This window comes from Salmo salar, chromosome ssa15 (genome assembly GCF_905237065.1).
Source record: "Salmo salar chromosome ssa15, Ssal_v3.1, whole genome shotgun sequence".
Lineage (NCBI taxonomy): Eukaryota > Metazoa > Chordata > Actinopteri > Salmoniformes > Salmonidae > Salmo > Salmo salar.
The window spans coordinates 76240364-76257227 of record NC_059456.1 but is presented as its reverse complement, the minus strand read 5'-3'; the positions used below and the strand labels follow the sequence as shown (position 1 = coordinate 76257227).

General features: G+C 42.4%; 1 protein-coding gene across 1 annotated transcript in view; it reads left to right on the top strand.

The window, feature by feature from the left end:
* Nucleotides 1-16864, top strand: part of col20a1 (collagen type XX alpha 1 chain) — a 36615-nt gene that overhangs the window by 3588 nt on the left and 16163 nt on the right. Inside the window, exons 2-4 of the mRNA XM_014145949.2 lie at nucleotides 12382-12498; nucleotides 13843-13947; nucleotides 15534-15677. Of these exons, the coding sequence (XP_014001424.2) occupies nucleotides 12402-12498; nucleotides 13843-13947; nucleotides 15534-15677 (346 nt within the window). The 5' untranslated portion in view covers nucleotides 12382-12401. The remainder of the gene's footprint in view (nucleotides 1-12381; nucleotides 12499-13842; nucleotides 13948-15533; nucleotides 15678-16864) is intronic.

Below are 16864 nucleotides of genomic sequence, written 5' to 3'. Positions count from 1 at the left end.
ACCAAAAAGACTGTTCAACAAATCAAAATATATATAAATATTTGAGATTCTTCAAAGTAGCCACCCTTTGCCTTGATGACAGCTTTGCACACTCTTGGCATTCTCTGAACCAGCATCACCTGAAATGCTTTTCCAACAGTCTTGAAAGAGTTCCCATATGCTGAGCACTTGTTGGCTGCTTTTCCTTCACTCTGCAGTCCAACTCATCCCTAATCATCTCAATTTGGTTGAGGTCGGGTGCCTGTGGAGGCCAGGTCATTTGATGCAGCACTGCATCACTCTCCTTCTTGGTCAAACAGCCCTCACACAGCCTGGAGGTGTGTTTGGTTTAGAGGTCGACCGATTTAAGATTTTTCAACGCCGATACTGGTTATTGGAGGACCAAAAAAAGCTGATCACGATTAATTGGGCGATTTTTATTATAATTTTTTGATATATATATATTTTTTTTTTCCTTAATTTATAAAAAAAAAAATTTCCTTTAATTTTTTAAAATTTCTTTATTTTAAATATTTTAACACATTTTTTCAAATTCTTTTCAAATTTTTTCTTTTCTATTTAAATGTATATATTTTTGTAATAATGACAATTACAACAATACTGAATGAGCAATGAACACTTATTTTAATATAATACATAAAATCTATTTAGTCTCAAATAAATAATGAAACATGTTTAATTTGGTTTAAATAATGCAAAAATACAATGTTGGAGAAGAAAGTAAAAGTGCAATATGTGCCATGTAAAAAAAGCTAACGTTTAAGTTCCTTGCTCAGAACATGAGAACATATGAAAGCTGGTGGTTCAATATTCACAGTTCTTCAGTATTCCCAGTTAAGACGTTTTAGGTTGTAGGAATTATAGAACTATTTCTTTCTATACCATTTGTATTTCATATACCTTTGACTATTCAATGTTCTTATAGGCACTATAGTATTACCAGCCTAATCTCGGGAGTTGATAGGCTTGAAGTCATAAACAGCGCTGTGCTTCAAGCATTGCGTAGAGCTGTTGGCAAACGCAGGAAAGTGCTGTTTGAATGAATGCTTACAAGCCTGCTGCTGCCTTCCACCGCTCAGTCAGACTGCTCTATCAAATCATAGACTTAATATAATAAATACACAGAAATACAAGCCTTAGTTTCTGGATTTGACCATATTAATGACCTATCATTTCGAAAACAAAACGTTTATTCTTTCAGTGAAATACGGAACCGTTCCTTATTTTATCGAACGGGTGGCAACCCTAAGTCTAAATATTGCTGTTACTTTGCACAACCTTCAATGTTATGTCATAATTATGTAAAATTCTGGTAAATTAATTACGGTCTTCGTTAAGAAGAAATGGTCTTCACACAGTTCGCAACGAGCCAGGCGGCCCAAACTGCTGCATATACCCTGACGTGAATGCGCTTTTGTTAAACATCACCCGTTTGGCGGAGTAGGCTGTGATTCGATGATAAATTAACAGGCACCATATTAATTATATGCAACGCAGGACAAGCTAGTTAACTACACATGGTTGATGATATTACTAGGTTAACTTGTGATTATGTTAAGAATTATTGGTTTTTATAAGATGCGTTTAATGCTAGCTAGCAACTTACCTTGGCTCCTTGCTGCACTTGCGTAACAGGTGGTCAGCTTGCCACGCAGTCTCCTCGTGGATTGCAATTAAATCGGCCATAATTGGCATCCAAAAATGCACACTAGCGATTGTTATGAACTTGAAATCGGCCCTTATTAATCGACCATGCCGATTAATCTGTCGATCTATAGTAGGTTTATTGTCCTATTGAAAAACAAATGATAGGCCCATTAAGCGCAAACCAGATGATCTGGCGTATCGCTGCAGAATGCTGTGGTAGCCATGCTGGTTAAGTGTGCCTTGAATTCTAAATAAATCACTGACAGTGTCACCAGCAAAGCACCATCACACCTCCTCCTCCATGCTTCACAGTGGGAGCCACACATGCGGAGATTATCCGTTCTTCTACTCTGCGTTTTAGAAAGACACGACGGCTGGAACCAAAAATCTCCAATTTGGACTCCAGACCATAGGACAGATCTGCCCTACCAAGCAAAAAGGCAGTAACTGCTCATTTGGTCAAATTAGTTAATGTAATTTTTGCTACTTTAAATACATGCTTAATCATGTGGACAAGTATCCTGCCTCTATTGTGGGGGTCATATTAGCAGTGACTGCATAAAGTTACTGTGAAACCAAGGTAAATAATAGCAATTTTTCTCAGTTCCACGCTATGAGCAGTTACTGCCTTTTTGCTTGGTAGGGCCATTGCTCGTTTTTCTTGGCCAAATCATGCGTCTTTTTCTTAATGGTGTCATTTAGTAGTGGTTTCTTTGCAACAATTCAACCATGAAGGCCTGATTCACACAGTCTCCTTTGAACAGTTGATGTTGATGTCTCTGTTACTTGAACTCTGTGAAGCATTTATTTGGGCTGTGTCTTCTGAGGCTGGTAACTCTAATAAAATTATCGTCTGCAGCAGAGGTAACTCTGGGTCTTCCTTTCCTGTGGTGGTCCTCATGAGAGCCAGTTTCATCATAGTGCTTGGTTTTTGCGACTGCACAAAGAAACTTTCAAAGTTCTTGAACATTTCCAGATTGACTGATCTTCATGTCTTAAAGTAATGATGGCATGTCGTTTCTATTTACTTATTTGAGCTGTTCTTGCCATAATATTGACTTAGCCCTATTTGGTAAAATACCATCATCTGTATACCACCCATACCTTGTCACAACACAACTGATTGGCTCAAACGCATTAAGTAGGAAAGAAATTACACAAATTAACTTTTAACAAGGCACACCTGTTATTGAAATGCATTCCAGGTGACTACCTCATGAAGCTGGTTGAGAGAATGCCGAGAGTGTGCAAAGCTATCATCAAGGCAAAGCGTGGCTACTATGAAGAATCTCAAATATAAAAAATGTTTGATTTGTTTAACACTTCTTTGGTTACTACATGTGTTATTTCATAGTTTTGATGTCTTTAACTATTATTCTACAATGTAGTAAAAATAAACAAAAACCCAGCAATGAGTAGGTGTCAACTTTTGACTGGTACTGTATATACTGAACAAAAATATAAATATAACAGGCTTCAATTTCAAAGATTTTACTGAGTTACAGTTCATATAAGGAACTCAGTCAATTTAAACAGATTAATTACGCCCTAATCTATGTATTTCACTTGACTGGGAATACAGATATGCATCTGTTGGTCACAGATACCTTTAAAAAAAAGATAGGGGCATTGGTCAGTATCTGGTGTGACCACTATTTGCCTCATGCAGTGAAACACATCTCTGTCTGTGGAATGTTGTCCCACTCTTCTTCGATGGCTGTGCGAAGTTTCTGGATATTGGCGGGAACTGGAACGCGCTGTTGTACACATCAATCCAGAGCTTTCCAAACATGTTCAATGAGTGACATGTCTGCTGAGTATGTAGGCCATGGAAGAACAGGGATGTTTTCAGCTTCCAGGAATTGTGTACAGACCCTTGCGACAAAGGACCGTCCATTATCATGCAGAAACGCCATCACCTGATGGTGGCAGATGAATGGCATGACAATGGGCCTCAGGATCTCGTCACGGTATCTTTGTGCATCCAAATTGCCATTGATAAAATGCAATTGTATTTGTTGTCCGTGGCTTATGCCTGCCCATACCATAACCCCACTGCCACCATGGGGCACTCTGTTCACAAAATTGACATCCGCAAACTGCTCGCCCACACAATGACATACACGCTGTCAGCCATCTGTCCGATACAGTTGAAACCGGGATTCATCCGTAAGGCACACTTCTCCAGCGTGCCAGTGGCCATCAAAGGTGAGCATTTGCACACTGAAGTCGGTTCCGATGCCAAATTGCAATCAGGTCAAGACCCAGGCTAGGTCGACAAGAACGCAGATGAGCTTCCCGGAGACAGAATTTCTGCACAAACTGTCAAACACAGGTTGTGCAAACCCACTGTTTCATCAGCTGTCCAGATGGCTGGTCTCAGATGATCCCACAGGTGAAGAAGCCAGATGTAGAGGTCCTTGGCTGGTGTGGTTCCACATGGTCTGCGGTTGTGCGGCCAGTTGGACGTACTGCCAAATTCTCTAAAACGATGGTGGAAGTGGCTTATGGTAGAGAAATGAACATTCAATTTTCTGGTAACAGCTCTAGTGGATATTCCTGCAGTCAGCATGCCAATTGCATGCTCCTTCAAAACTTGAGACCTCTGTGGCATTGTGTTGTGTGACAAAACTGCACATTTTAGAGTGGCCTTTTATTTCCCCCAACCCAAATTCCTCCTTTAAGTGAGCATGCTGTTTAATCAGCTTCTTGATATGCCACACCTGTCGGATGGATTATCTTGATAAATGCTCACTAACAGGGATGTAAACTAATTTGTGCAAAAAATTTGAGACAAGCTTTTTGTGTGAATGAAACATTTGAGATATTTTATTTCAGCTCATGAAACATGGGACTATCACTTTACATGTTGCGTTTCATATTTTTGTTCTGTGTATATATGTATATATTTTTTTACGCATGTTCTAAATCGGCCCTTTCCTAATCCATGGATGGAGATTTGGACTTGTGGAATTCTCTGTACAGGCCAATGATTATGATGGCGATTCTGATCTAACCATACATTTGCATATTTTTCCACTGACCTGAGATGATTGAAGGTCAATATGTAGCCTAGTGGGCTCACATTAACTAACTAGCTAGCTAACTTAGCTGGTTCATTTTTGCCCATGTGAGGAAGTTAGGCTACCTAGCTAAAATGATTGCTAGTCTATGAAAACAAAAATGAAAGGTGTACTGAATGACAGAGACATAGACCGTTTTGGTGTCCAAGTTTGTTTTCAGTGTATTAAACTGAGGATAATATTACCTTGTTGATTTGATTATGTTTAAGTTGAAATGGTGCTGGAAGAGCGGAGACAGTGGTCCTGTTGTCTTTGTGCTGACTTGCGGTAACTCTGAGGTTCTAAATCAGTAGTTGTAGAGTAAACTGTCGAATACATTAACTTTCTTGACCATGCTGCAGGTCAACTGTTTTAAGTGCAGTATTTGTCTTGTGGACTTATCCAGACCAATGTGGCTCTCCGGTTTTGTGATGAAAAAATGTATGTGTAGTTGAATTTATTCCGCCACTGTGACTGTTGTCACGGCCTTATTGTAAATCACGGTGGCGAATAAACTAATATGGCTTTTTATTGTCTTGGCTTCCCCAGTGATTTTTACCTACGCACCATGTAGGATTTTCGTAGAATCTGTCATGATTTAGGTTGTGGAATGGGACACAATGTGCTTACGTAAGGCCAATTTTTATATTTTGGTGTGTTTTTGCTGCATAACATGCAGAAGTTGTCCCTTTTCAGGTTTAGAAGAAGTGACTGCTAAATACGAACTCCCGTTCGTATAAACTGGTTAGCATAGCTAGCATACAGAAATCGTTAATGGTAGTCAGTTGTTTTTAACTGTAATGCAGTTGAATGGTAAAGGTGACATGAACATGTGTCAGGGTTGACATCCATACAAGCATTATACTCTGATTTTTTACCTCAACATAGTGTAAAATACACATAAACAATAGCCTAAATCTAGACTAATTTTGCTGGTGGGCAATGAGGAGACTTGGGATCTTTCCCCCATGGCTCTTTTCCCCCAGGTGTTTTCTATGGCAATTCCATTGTTTTGGTCAAGTTCCATTGAGACCTTCACCACGTCTATTGTAACAGTCAAATTGCCGGGGTTAAAGGTTCCAAGCCTGTTCTATTGATTCTGTTTTTATGTGTGCTGTTTCTAAACCCAGCGAGGCAACATCGTGGGACTTCCGGGAACACTTGCGAAGCAGACCAGGCTGGGGTTTGGGAAGTCAAAAAGAGAAGTGAAAATTTACCAAGAGAAAAGTCTTCCTTTAGTTGTTAATATTCTCAAAATCTAAAAGGCACAACCTAGATTCAAGACAATGTCTTAAGTAGTTGAACATGTTATTACTCCAACCACATGAAAGTCACAAACTGACATGTTGAAATTTTAGTCAAATTCAACTTCATAGGCCTCCTGAGTTGCGCAGCGGTCTAAGTCACTGCATCACAGTGCTAGAGGCGTCACTACAGACCGGGTTCAATCCCAGGCTGTGTTGTAGCGGGGCATAATTGGCCCAAAAATATTCAACTTAGATTGACGGCCTGCACATGCGCAGTTCGGCGGTAAACGACCGTTAGCTCAGTGTTGCCAACAGTTTTTCAGTGAGATCCATTATTGGCTCCTAGATTTGTCGCTAAATGACATTTTTACCAATTTTCCTTCCTGCGATTCCCGACGTAGAATTTTTTTTGCCTCTCCCGCCGCACACCCGCCCTCCCCTTGTGCTTCTCTGCCTGTGTGTGTGCCGTTGCTGTGACTTGTGTTGGACAGACAGCTTCTCTCACTCTTGAGTGGGAAAAGTTGCTTAAACCCTTTGTGTTAACTCCCCAAAGGCAGCCTGAAAAGTAGCTGAACTTGTCGCTAGAATCAAAACAATATTGGTTGGGTATTTTACCCCCTTTTTCTCCCCAATTTTGATCTTGTCTCACCGCTGCGGGCTCAGGAGGTGAAGGTGGAGTCATGCGTCCTCCGAAACATGACCCGCCTAACCGCGCTTCTTAACACCCGCCCGCTTTAACACGGAAGCCAGCTGCACCAATGTGTCGGAGGAAACGCCATTCAACTGACAACCGAGGTCAGCCTGATGGCGCCCGGCACACCACAAGGAGTCGCTAGAGTGTGATGAGCCAAGTAAAGCCCCCCCCATATTGGGTCACTCCAATATGATATCCTTATACGCGGCAGGACACATTCTGAATAACAATTTCAGACTCTCACACCTTGCTGTTGGAGGAACTGATATTGAACACAGTCCACCACCGGGAGCAAGTGTGCACCGATGCTTCGCCAGTAGGTTGTGGGGCAGTGTTCAGAGGTATGGCAGCAAGCTGACGCTGGAGCCCCCCATGGAGTGGCAAGCACATCAATGGCGCTCAGGGCGGTTCGCCTGGCACTCCAACAGTTCCTGCCCTACTTGGAGGGGAAGCATGTCCTGGTCAAATCGGACAACGGCACAATAGTGGAGTATATCAATCTCCAGGGGGGACTGAGATCACGGCACCGCCACGAAATGGCTCGGTAGCACTTGATGTGGGCTCAGACACACTCAGCGTTACAGCGGGCAGCGCACATCCCTGGGGTCTTGAACCGGGCAGCGGACATGTTTTTGAGAAATGGCCTGCCGGAGGGGGACTGGAGTCTACACCCTCAGGTGGTGTTATAGCTGTGGGAAAGGTTTAGGAGAGCGCAGGTGGACTTGTTTGCATCTCAGGAGAACACTCATTGTCCCAGCTGGTTTTTGATGTAGGACCCTCCAGGCCCTCTGGGTTTGGCCGGCAACAACACTTTATGCATTCCCACCATTTCCCTTGATCAGAGCTACGCTAGACAGGGCCAGTTTGAAGGGCCACCGGCTGCTCCTGATGGCCCCATACTGGCCGAGACAACCATGGTTCAGACTCCTGTTGTCTCTCCTTTCTGGGACCCCATGGCAACTGCTGCTGAGACCCGACCTGCACTCTCAGGCTCGGGGATGCTCTGGCATCCGGATCCACTCCACTTCTAGCTTTTGGCTTGGCCCCTGAGATGTGTAAATGCGCAAGTGTAGGCATTCAGGACAATGTGGTGAACACGTTGTAGAACGCCAGGTCTTTCTCCACCAACATGTATCAAATGCGGTGGGGCATATTCTGTACTTGGTGTGAGGGTCATAATATTGCCCCGAGTCGTGTAATGTACAAACGGTTTTACACTTTTTACAATCACTGATTGATGCGGGCCGAGCGGCGTCTACTTTGAGAGTGTATTTGGCTATAATTTCGGCGTGCCATGACGATGGCCACCCATTGCTCTCCAAAATTTGTGAAGGGAGCTGGATGCAGACGTCTACTAAGGCCCGCTCAGTGCCAAACTGGGACCTTGATGTGGCGCTATCAGTACTTGCTAGGCCACCCTTCAAGCTCCTGGGGTTAGCGTCTTTGAAGCACCTTTCCATGAAGGTGGCATTCCTGTTGGCTATTACCTCCACTAAGATGGTTAGTGAACTTCATGCTCTTTCAGTGAGTGCTGAATGTTTCAGAGTGGGTGCAGACAAAGGGAGTGTTATCCTATGGCCTAACCACTCTTTCTTGCCGAAGGTCGTGTCTGACAGACATGTGAACCGGCACTTACATTTGTCCGCTGGATTTTTCCCCAAGTGTGCTGAACCCAGTGAGGACACTAGACACTTACAGTTGAAGTCAGAAGTTTACACAAATACATTTAAACTCAGTTTTTCACAATTCCTGACATTTAATCCTAGTAAAATTCCCTGTTTTAGGTCAGTTAGGATCAGCATTTTTTATTTTAAGAATGTGAACTGTCAGAATAATAGTAGAGAGAATTATTTATTTCAGCTTTTATTTCTTTCATCACATTCCCAGTGGGTCAGAAGTTTACATACACTCAATTAGTTTTTGGTAGCATTGCCTTTAAATTATTTAACATGGGTCAAATGTTTTGGGTAGCCTTCCACAAGCTTCCCACAATAAGTTGGGTGAATTTTGGCCCATTCCTCCTGACAGAGCTGGTGTAACTGAGTCAGGTTTGTAGGCCTCCTTGCTCGCACACACTTTTTCAGTTCTGCCCACAAATTTTCTATAGGATTGAGGTCAGGGCTTTGTGATGGCCACTCCAATACCTTGACTTTGTTGTTCTTAAGCCATTTTGCCACAACTTTGGAAGTATGCTTGGGGTTATTGTCCATTTGGAAGACCCATTTGCAACCAAGCTTTAACTTCCTGACTGATGTCTTGATGTTACTTCAATATATCCACAACATTTTCCTTTTTCATGATGCCATCTATTTTGTGAAGTGCACCAGTCCCTCCTGCAGCAAAGCACCCCAACAACATGATGCTGGCCACCCCCGCGCTTCACGGTTGGGATGGTGTTCTTCGGCTTGCAAGCATCCCCCTTTTTCCTCCAACCATAACGATGGTCATTATAGCCGAACAGTTCTATTTTTAGTTTCATCAGACCAGAGGACATTTCTCAAAGTACGATCTTTGTCCCCATCTGAGTTGCAAACCATAGTCTGGCTTTTTTATGGCGGTTTTGGAGCAGTGGCTTCTTCCTTGCTGAGCGGCCTTTCAGGTTATGTTGATATAGGACTCGTTTTACTGTGGATATAGATACTTTTGTACCTGTTTCCTCCAGCATCTTCACAAGGTCCTTTGCTGTTGTTCTGGGATTGAATAGCACTTTTCGCACAAAAGTACGTTCATCTCTAGGAGACAGAACGCGTCTCCTTCCTGAGCGGTATGACGGCTGCGTGGTCCCATGTTGTTTATACTTGCGTACTACTGTTTGTACAGATGAACGTGGTACCTTCAGGCGTTTGGAAGTTGCTCCCAAGGATGAACCAGACTTGTGGAGGTCTACAGTTTTTTTCCTGAGGTCTTGGCTGATTTCTTTTGATTTTCCCATGATGTCAAGCAAAGAGGCACTGAGTTTGAAGGTAGGCCTTGAAATGCATCCACAGGTACACCTCCAATTGACTCAAATGATGTCAATTAGCCTAACAGAAGCTTCTAAAGCCATGACATCATTTTCAAGGAGTTTTCCAAGCTCTTTAAAGGCACAGTCAACTTAGTGTATGTAATCGTCTGACCCACTGTAATTGTGATTAAGTCTGTAAACAATTGTTTTAAAAATCATTTGTCATGCACAAAGTAGATGTCCTAACCAACTTGCCAAAACTATAGTTTGTTAACAAGAAATTTGTGGAGTGGTTGAAAAATGTGGTTTTAATGACTCCAACCTATGTAAACTTCCGACTTCAACTGCACGTTACACAGACTAAGCTGTTCGTGTGTTATGTTCACAGGCTCATCTACAGAACTCCACTGAAAGAGACTCTCGCATTGTATTGTGGATACTATTACTACAGCGTATCAGCTGGCCGGCTGTTCTTTGCTGTCTGCTGTGGTGGCACATTCTACTAGAGGAGTAGCTACATCGTGGGTCCTGCTCCGAGGAGTTCCCCTTGATAAAATGTGTGCCTCGGCCAGTTGGACGTCGTCTAGCACTTGCTAGGTACTATCGCGTCAATGCTGCTGCCGCCAACCAGGTCTGGAGAGGGCCGTGTTTAATGGGGTCAACCGCAGCACTACCCGGTACCCGGGACTAATCTGAAATTCTTACTTTGAATGTATCGTAACGAGCGGAAGGATACCATATTGGAGTGATCCTCTGAACCTTGATTACAGACATAAACTTGGTTGTTAGGAGTCGATGTTAACCTCTATGGGCTAGGTGGGACGCAAGCGTCCCACCCGTGGTGCACTCCATCAACAGCAGGTGCATTTCAAGAGCGGCAAATTTGAATCCAAATAAATGTCAAAATTCAAATTTTTCAAACATACAACTATTTTACACCCTTTGAAAGATAAACATCTCCTTAATCTAACCACGTTTTACGATTTCAAAAAGGTTTTACGGCGAAAGCATAAATTTAGAGTATGTTAGGACAGTACATTTACAAGAGTTGTGTGTAATGTTTTGTCAATTCAAAGACAGGGTCACCAAAACCATAAAACCAGCTAAAATGATGCACTAACCTTTTACAATCTCCAACAGATGACACTCCTAGGACATTATGTTAGACAATGCATGCATTTTTAGTTCTATCAAGTTCATATTTATATCCAAAAACAGCGTTTTACTATGGCATTGATGTTGAGGAAATCGTTTCCCTCCAATAACCGGCAGTCAAGTCAGCACCACAAATTAAATAATTCAAATTAGAAAACATTGGTAAAATATTATATTGTCATTTAAAGAATTATAGATTTACATCTCTTGAACGCAATCAACTTGCCAGATTTAAAAAATTACCTTACTGGGAAATCACACTTTGCAATAATCTGAGCACTGCGCCCAGAAAAATACGCGTTGCGATACAGACTAGCCGTCATGTTGGGGAGATCTAAAATCGAAAATACTATGTAAATAATCCATTACCTTTGATTCTCTTCATCAGATGTCACTTCCAGGTATCACAGGTCCATAACGAATGTAGTTTTGTTCAAAAAAGCTCATCATTTATGTCCAAAAATCTCCGTCTTGTTAGCACATGATCTAAGCCAGCCGGACTTCTCGTCATGAACGAGGGGAAAAAATATATTTACGTTCGTTCAAACATGTCAAACGTTGTATAGCATAAATCATTAGGGCCTTTTTTAACCAGAACATGAATAATATTCAAGGTGGACGAATGCATTCTCTTTTATAACGTATTGGAACGAGGGTACCCAACATGAACTCGCGCGCCAGGTGTCTAATGGGCCATCATCGTTCCATGGCTCTTGTTCGGTCAGATCTCCCTCCAGAAGACTCAAAACACTTTGTAAAGGCTGGTGACATCTAGTGGAAGCAATAGGAAGTGCCAAAATATTCCTCAGCCCCTGTGTTTTTCAATGGCGTAGGTTTAAAGGTAATACAACACATCAGGTATCCACTTCCTGTCAGAAAATGTCTCAGGGTTTTGCCTGCCAAATGAGTTCTGTTATACTCACAGACACCATTCAAACAGTTTTAGAAACTTTAGGGTGTTTTCTATCCATATATAATAAGTATATGCATATTCTAGTTACTGGGTAGGATTAGTAACCAGATTAAATCGGGTACATTTTTTTATCCAGCCGTGCAAATACTGCCCCCTAGCCCTAACAGGTTATTAAGGTCGAAACGGACTCAACCACACAAATGCTCGGGCATCACGTCTTCAGGGTTTCCACTAGATGGTGCAGCCACAAAGTCAAAATTGGCTCTATCATAAAAAATCATGAAAACAAAAATGTGCTTTTTGGTCTTAATTTAAGGTTAGCAGTGTGGTTCGGTTTCAAATCTGATTTTAAGAAATAGGCAGGATTTATGACGTTGTGGTAACTAGTGACGACCCATCTTCAGTCGCTGTTTGTTCTCAAAGAAATTCAGCATATTTTCTTTTACAGTTATGACTTATTTTATTTTAATCACTGTCTTCATCCATAACTGTTGGCTATACGGTAATTGTGCCTGTCCTAGCCACACTACCTGCCTAACCATTTGCTTAAGTGAGTTTCTTCGAGATTCAAGTTTGACAAAATGGCTTTCAACACTCTCATTTGTGCTCCCACAGGTTTTGACCTACGCACAGTACTCACCAATATTGGCAATAATCAAATCGTTTTTAACTATACTATTAGCTATGAGCTATGACCATTGTTTGCCTTCCTTTTTCAGGTTTCTATGTTTTAGTCGTCATGCCTCTTCACTGCCTCCGACCTGGCTGCCCAGCGCTGATGGTGCCTTACCTGGTCACTCTCCTGGTGCTAATGAACTCTGGAGTCCATAGCCAAGGTACCATGTACTTCATTACTAATACATCATCACTACTATGTATCAGATCATGTTTGTACCATGTGACCGTAGTATTCAATAGATGTTTTGTTCTAGCTGTAGAAGCATACAAATCCCCTGGCATTGTGCAATCTCTCTAGACTGACATGTAAATGTCTGACATGCAGACTCATGTTAGCAATTACACAAACTCCCAGGACACTAATGTGAACTCATTCACTCCTTTTTGTTGCCCACACACACACTAAGCTGTTTATGTTCGATAATCATATAATATAATAATGACCGGATAATATTATTGGCTGATATTAGTCATGGGTTTAAACAAAACAATTAATTTTGCCAGGTTTTTCAGTGTACCTTTTTTTATGTTTCATTATCAGTATGCAACATTGCTCCTTCAGAGCTCCCAGTGCAGTGATGACTGATCTCTGGGCTGTTGTTGTTATTCATGGGAGTGCGGGGCATTGACCCCAGTCTCCAGATCCCCTCTGATCCTCTGCCAGAACTAGATGCAGAGACAGGGGGACACTACTAAAGCATTTCCATGTGAACAGAGACCCTTGCCCCTTACCCCTGTCCCAGCCCCCACCTCCCTGAATGAAGACTGTGCCTAAAGTCAGGCATTAACAGGAAGTGCTATGATTCATATCTTCACTCCTCTTCTATGTCTTCGGTTTTCCCCATGACGTTGTGTATAAGGTGCCTTCAAACTGACCTTCAACCTAAGGCCCTAAACGGATTTCCTGTTCCTCTTGCTATCCCAGTGGAGAACACAAGGCCTGCTTTGAGCAGACAGGGGCAGCTGGAGAGGAGAGAGGAGGACAGAGAGTGACACATGAAAGAAGAGGATTGTTGGGAATCCCCCGTTGGAAATTATGTAGATGACCTGAAAACAAGAGACTGATTTGATTAGTGAAGGAGGAAGAGGGACGGGCGGCTCCTGCTCCAAAATTGGTTGTCTGAAAAAGGTTTAGAACCTACTAATAAATTCATTTTGGGGGGGGGAATTCCTTTGATCTTAGAACAGCCCACCACAACCACCCATTGCCAAGTTCACCGCCATACTCGTACCCAGAATCACTTCCACAGCAGATACACAGCTCAGTTGGTCTCTCACAACAAGTAATCATTGCATAGATGTTCACGTTTCAAGTGCCTCGTGTTGATTATGCTTTTGTCTGTGTGAGACACAAATCTGTTGCTCCAATCACAAGTTGATTGTTTTGTTCTGTGCTGTGGCGGGTATACTTCTGAATAGCAGTCTGATTTGTCGGATTGATTTGATGTTAGATGTGGACCTATTCCTAACTTGGGTGCGCGTGTGTGTTGGCTCCACTGCAGGGCGTCTGAAGCTGACAGTGCTGTCTCAGGATCGGCTGCAGATGAAGTGGAAGGAGGCTGAGGGGCCGGTCCAGGGATACAAGGTCCGCGTGAAGCCCATCTCAGGTGAGACAGCAGTACTGGTGTGTACTGTGAGGTTGAATCTAACTAAGAGTTGACAATGTTGGGTCACAATGACTCGAAGCTGGAATCCTTAATGGTGAAACTGTCACGTCCGTTTGCGATATTAAAACAACAGTGTTTCTTTCTCTCTGAAGTCATTGCACGCGTGTTAGAACAGCAGCATATGTACAGCATTTTTTTCACCCTGATTAGCGATGCACCCCACCTGGTTTGTAAACAAAATCAATAACAACGGCTATGTTGGCGGACAGTGGTGCTGTTTTCCCCTACGATACTACGGATTACATATTTAACCAAGACCACTTTTAAAAAAATGTATTTAACATTTATTTAACTAGGCAAGTCAGTTAAGAACAAATTCTTATTTACAGTGATGGCCTAGGAACAGTGGGTTAACTGCCTTGTACTTATGTACAGTATATAATTACCCAAATTAAAGTGAATTAACTATAGGTAAGTGCCTCAAATTATTTTCCATTGTGTTTCTTTTATTTGCCTCTTTTTGAATGATTTTCCAGCACCCTACAATTTCCCACCCAGCTGCCTGTTCTCCACAATAAAGCTGCCATGCTGTCCCTCCCACTTAACTCCATGCCATCTGGAGCCAGAGTTGATCAAAGCACTGGCCACTGGCTAGTAAACACCTCGCTCTAATTTAGTTGGAAACCGTTCACCGGTCAAGCTGACAGAGCCACAGGGTACAAGGGCTGCCCTGCTACTCTGTTTAGCTAGACGTCTCTCTCCTTTGTTCTACTTATACAACTCTCTTTACTTTACATTCTCATGTTATATAATAAATAGGTGTGTAACATTATTTCATAAGAGTATTTTCTCATTGTGTCAGCTCTCTTTCCACCCCCCCCCCCCCCTTCCACATTTGTTTCTCACTGTCATATAATCTTTTTGCTTTATCTCCAGTTCTCTGTCATAGCTGTGTCCAGACAGGTCTGTGATAGTAAGACTCAGATACGGTTAACAGTGAAACAGACATGAGACATGCCTGCTTACCCTGCAGCTCTCTAGAGGGAGATGAGGAGATAGGGGGGAACAGAGCAAGAGCGGAGGGGACCACTATGGAAGAAGCACAAGGAGACATTAGGGAATTTGGAGAGATGGGGACGATGAAGAGATTTGGCAGTGGGCTCGAAGAGGGAAAAGGAGTATAGTATATCTGGCTCAGTTGATGTTGTTAACAAAGCCTCAAGGAACAATAGATCTTTTTGATGTTTTGGCTGCTGCAGCGTGAACACACCTGGCTGTGGAGGCTCTCACCTGATAGCTTAGGGAGATATGCTATGGCTTATCCAACCACCTTCTGGGTCGTGACTCACACATTATTTTTATAGAACAACAGATAAGTCGTCTCTCATCCTTGTCGATTTGTTGCCTTTTTATAAAAAACGCTGCACATCTTTTTGTCAGCTTTAATTTTTCTTCTGCTCACTATCTCTTTCTACCATTTGTTGTGGTAACACCAGCTGTATATGTGGTCTGTCTATCAGTTGCTCTCTCACTTCTGTAACAATCTGAGAGACGGTCTGTGATGTGTTCATGTCTCTGTCCTCCAGAGGTTCCCCAGCCGGAGCTGATGCTGACGACCACGCGTGGCCGGGCTACAGTGGCAGGTCTGGACTCCAGCCAGGAATACGCCCTCCAGGTCCTAGTGCTCAACGGCACACTGGAGAAACTCATCGCCAAGAGACGCTTCACTAGTAAGAGATGGCAGCGGAGAGGGAGTGTTGGAGAGGAGGAAGAACATGGGGAGAGGGAATGAATGTAGAGGACTTAAAAGAGGGAGTTGAAATGATGTTAGGAGGAATGTAATGGCGGAGGTTAATGATGAGTAGAATTAGTATAAAAGAGGAAGCAGAGACTATGAAATTAAGGGTGTGAAGGACAGGAGGAAGATGGATAAAGAGCCAGAGAGGGAGAGTTTACAGTAAGGGGGGGACTGGAGGGAGAGGGTGTTCGATAGAGTGGGAGGTTAGGTGAATGTTTGGAATGACCGGTATGGGGACATGAGAGCGAGAAGGAAAGAGTAACAGATGTTAGAGAAAGATTACTACTATACAGAGAAGGAGAGAGTGAAGGGCACAGCAAGGGAGAGCTGTACAGATACAAAGATCAAGAGTGACGACATAGGTCTACAAGAGTGGGTCTCATGCCCACCACCGAATTTTGCAAATTCCCTTAAAAACCGCAGTTGACCTCAGTGGGCTTTACCAAATTCACTTTATCTCTGGCTGGTGAACTGGTCATCACAAAGCAACTGTTATTCTCTGTCAGGTAACAAAACATATTATGCCTGTGGGTTGAGAAAAGAATGTCTAAATACCTGTGTGCCTTTGACGTTTTAATGTGTGTGAACACTTCCATGTCATTCCATTCCATGTAACCACACACCCATATCAGCTTTTCTTTCACAAGGGACTGTCTGTAATTGACACATCTTAAGAGGATTCTTGCACAATTACAGGTTGTGATTATTACGGGAGGGAGACAGAAGCTAGGTTTCCATCCAATTGATGACAGATTTACATGCAAATATTCTAAAATCTGCATAAAAACAATATGCTAATTTTCCCTCCAGAGATATTGCCATCAAATTGACTTGTTGCAGATTAAAGGGTGTGCGTGATGACGTAGTCCACATAAAATGCTTTTTGCTGTTAAATTCCCATGTACCGAATATACATTTAAAAAAAAAAAAAAGTTAAATGGGTTTCCATCGCATTTTCAACACTACAGTCGTGGCCAAAAGTTTTGAGAATGACACAAATATTAATTTTCATAAAGTTTGCTGCTTCAGTGTCTTTTAGATATTTTTGTCAGATGTTACTATGGAATAGTGAAGTATAATTACAAGCATTTCATAAGTGTCAAAAGGCTTTTATTGACA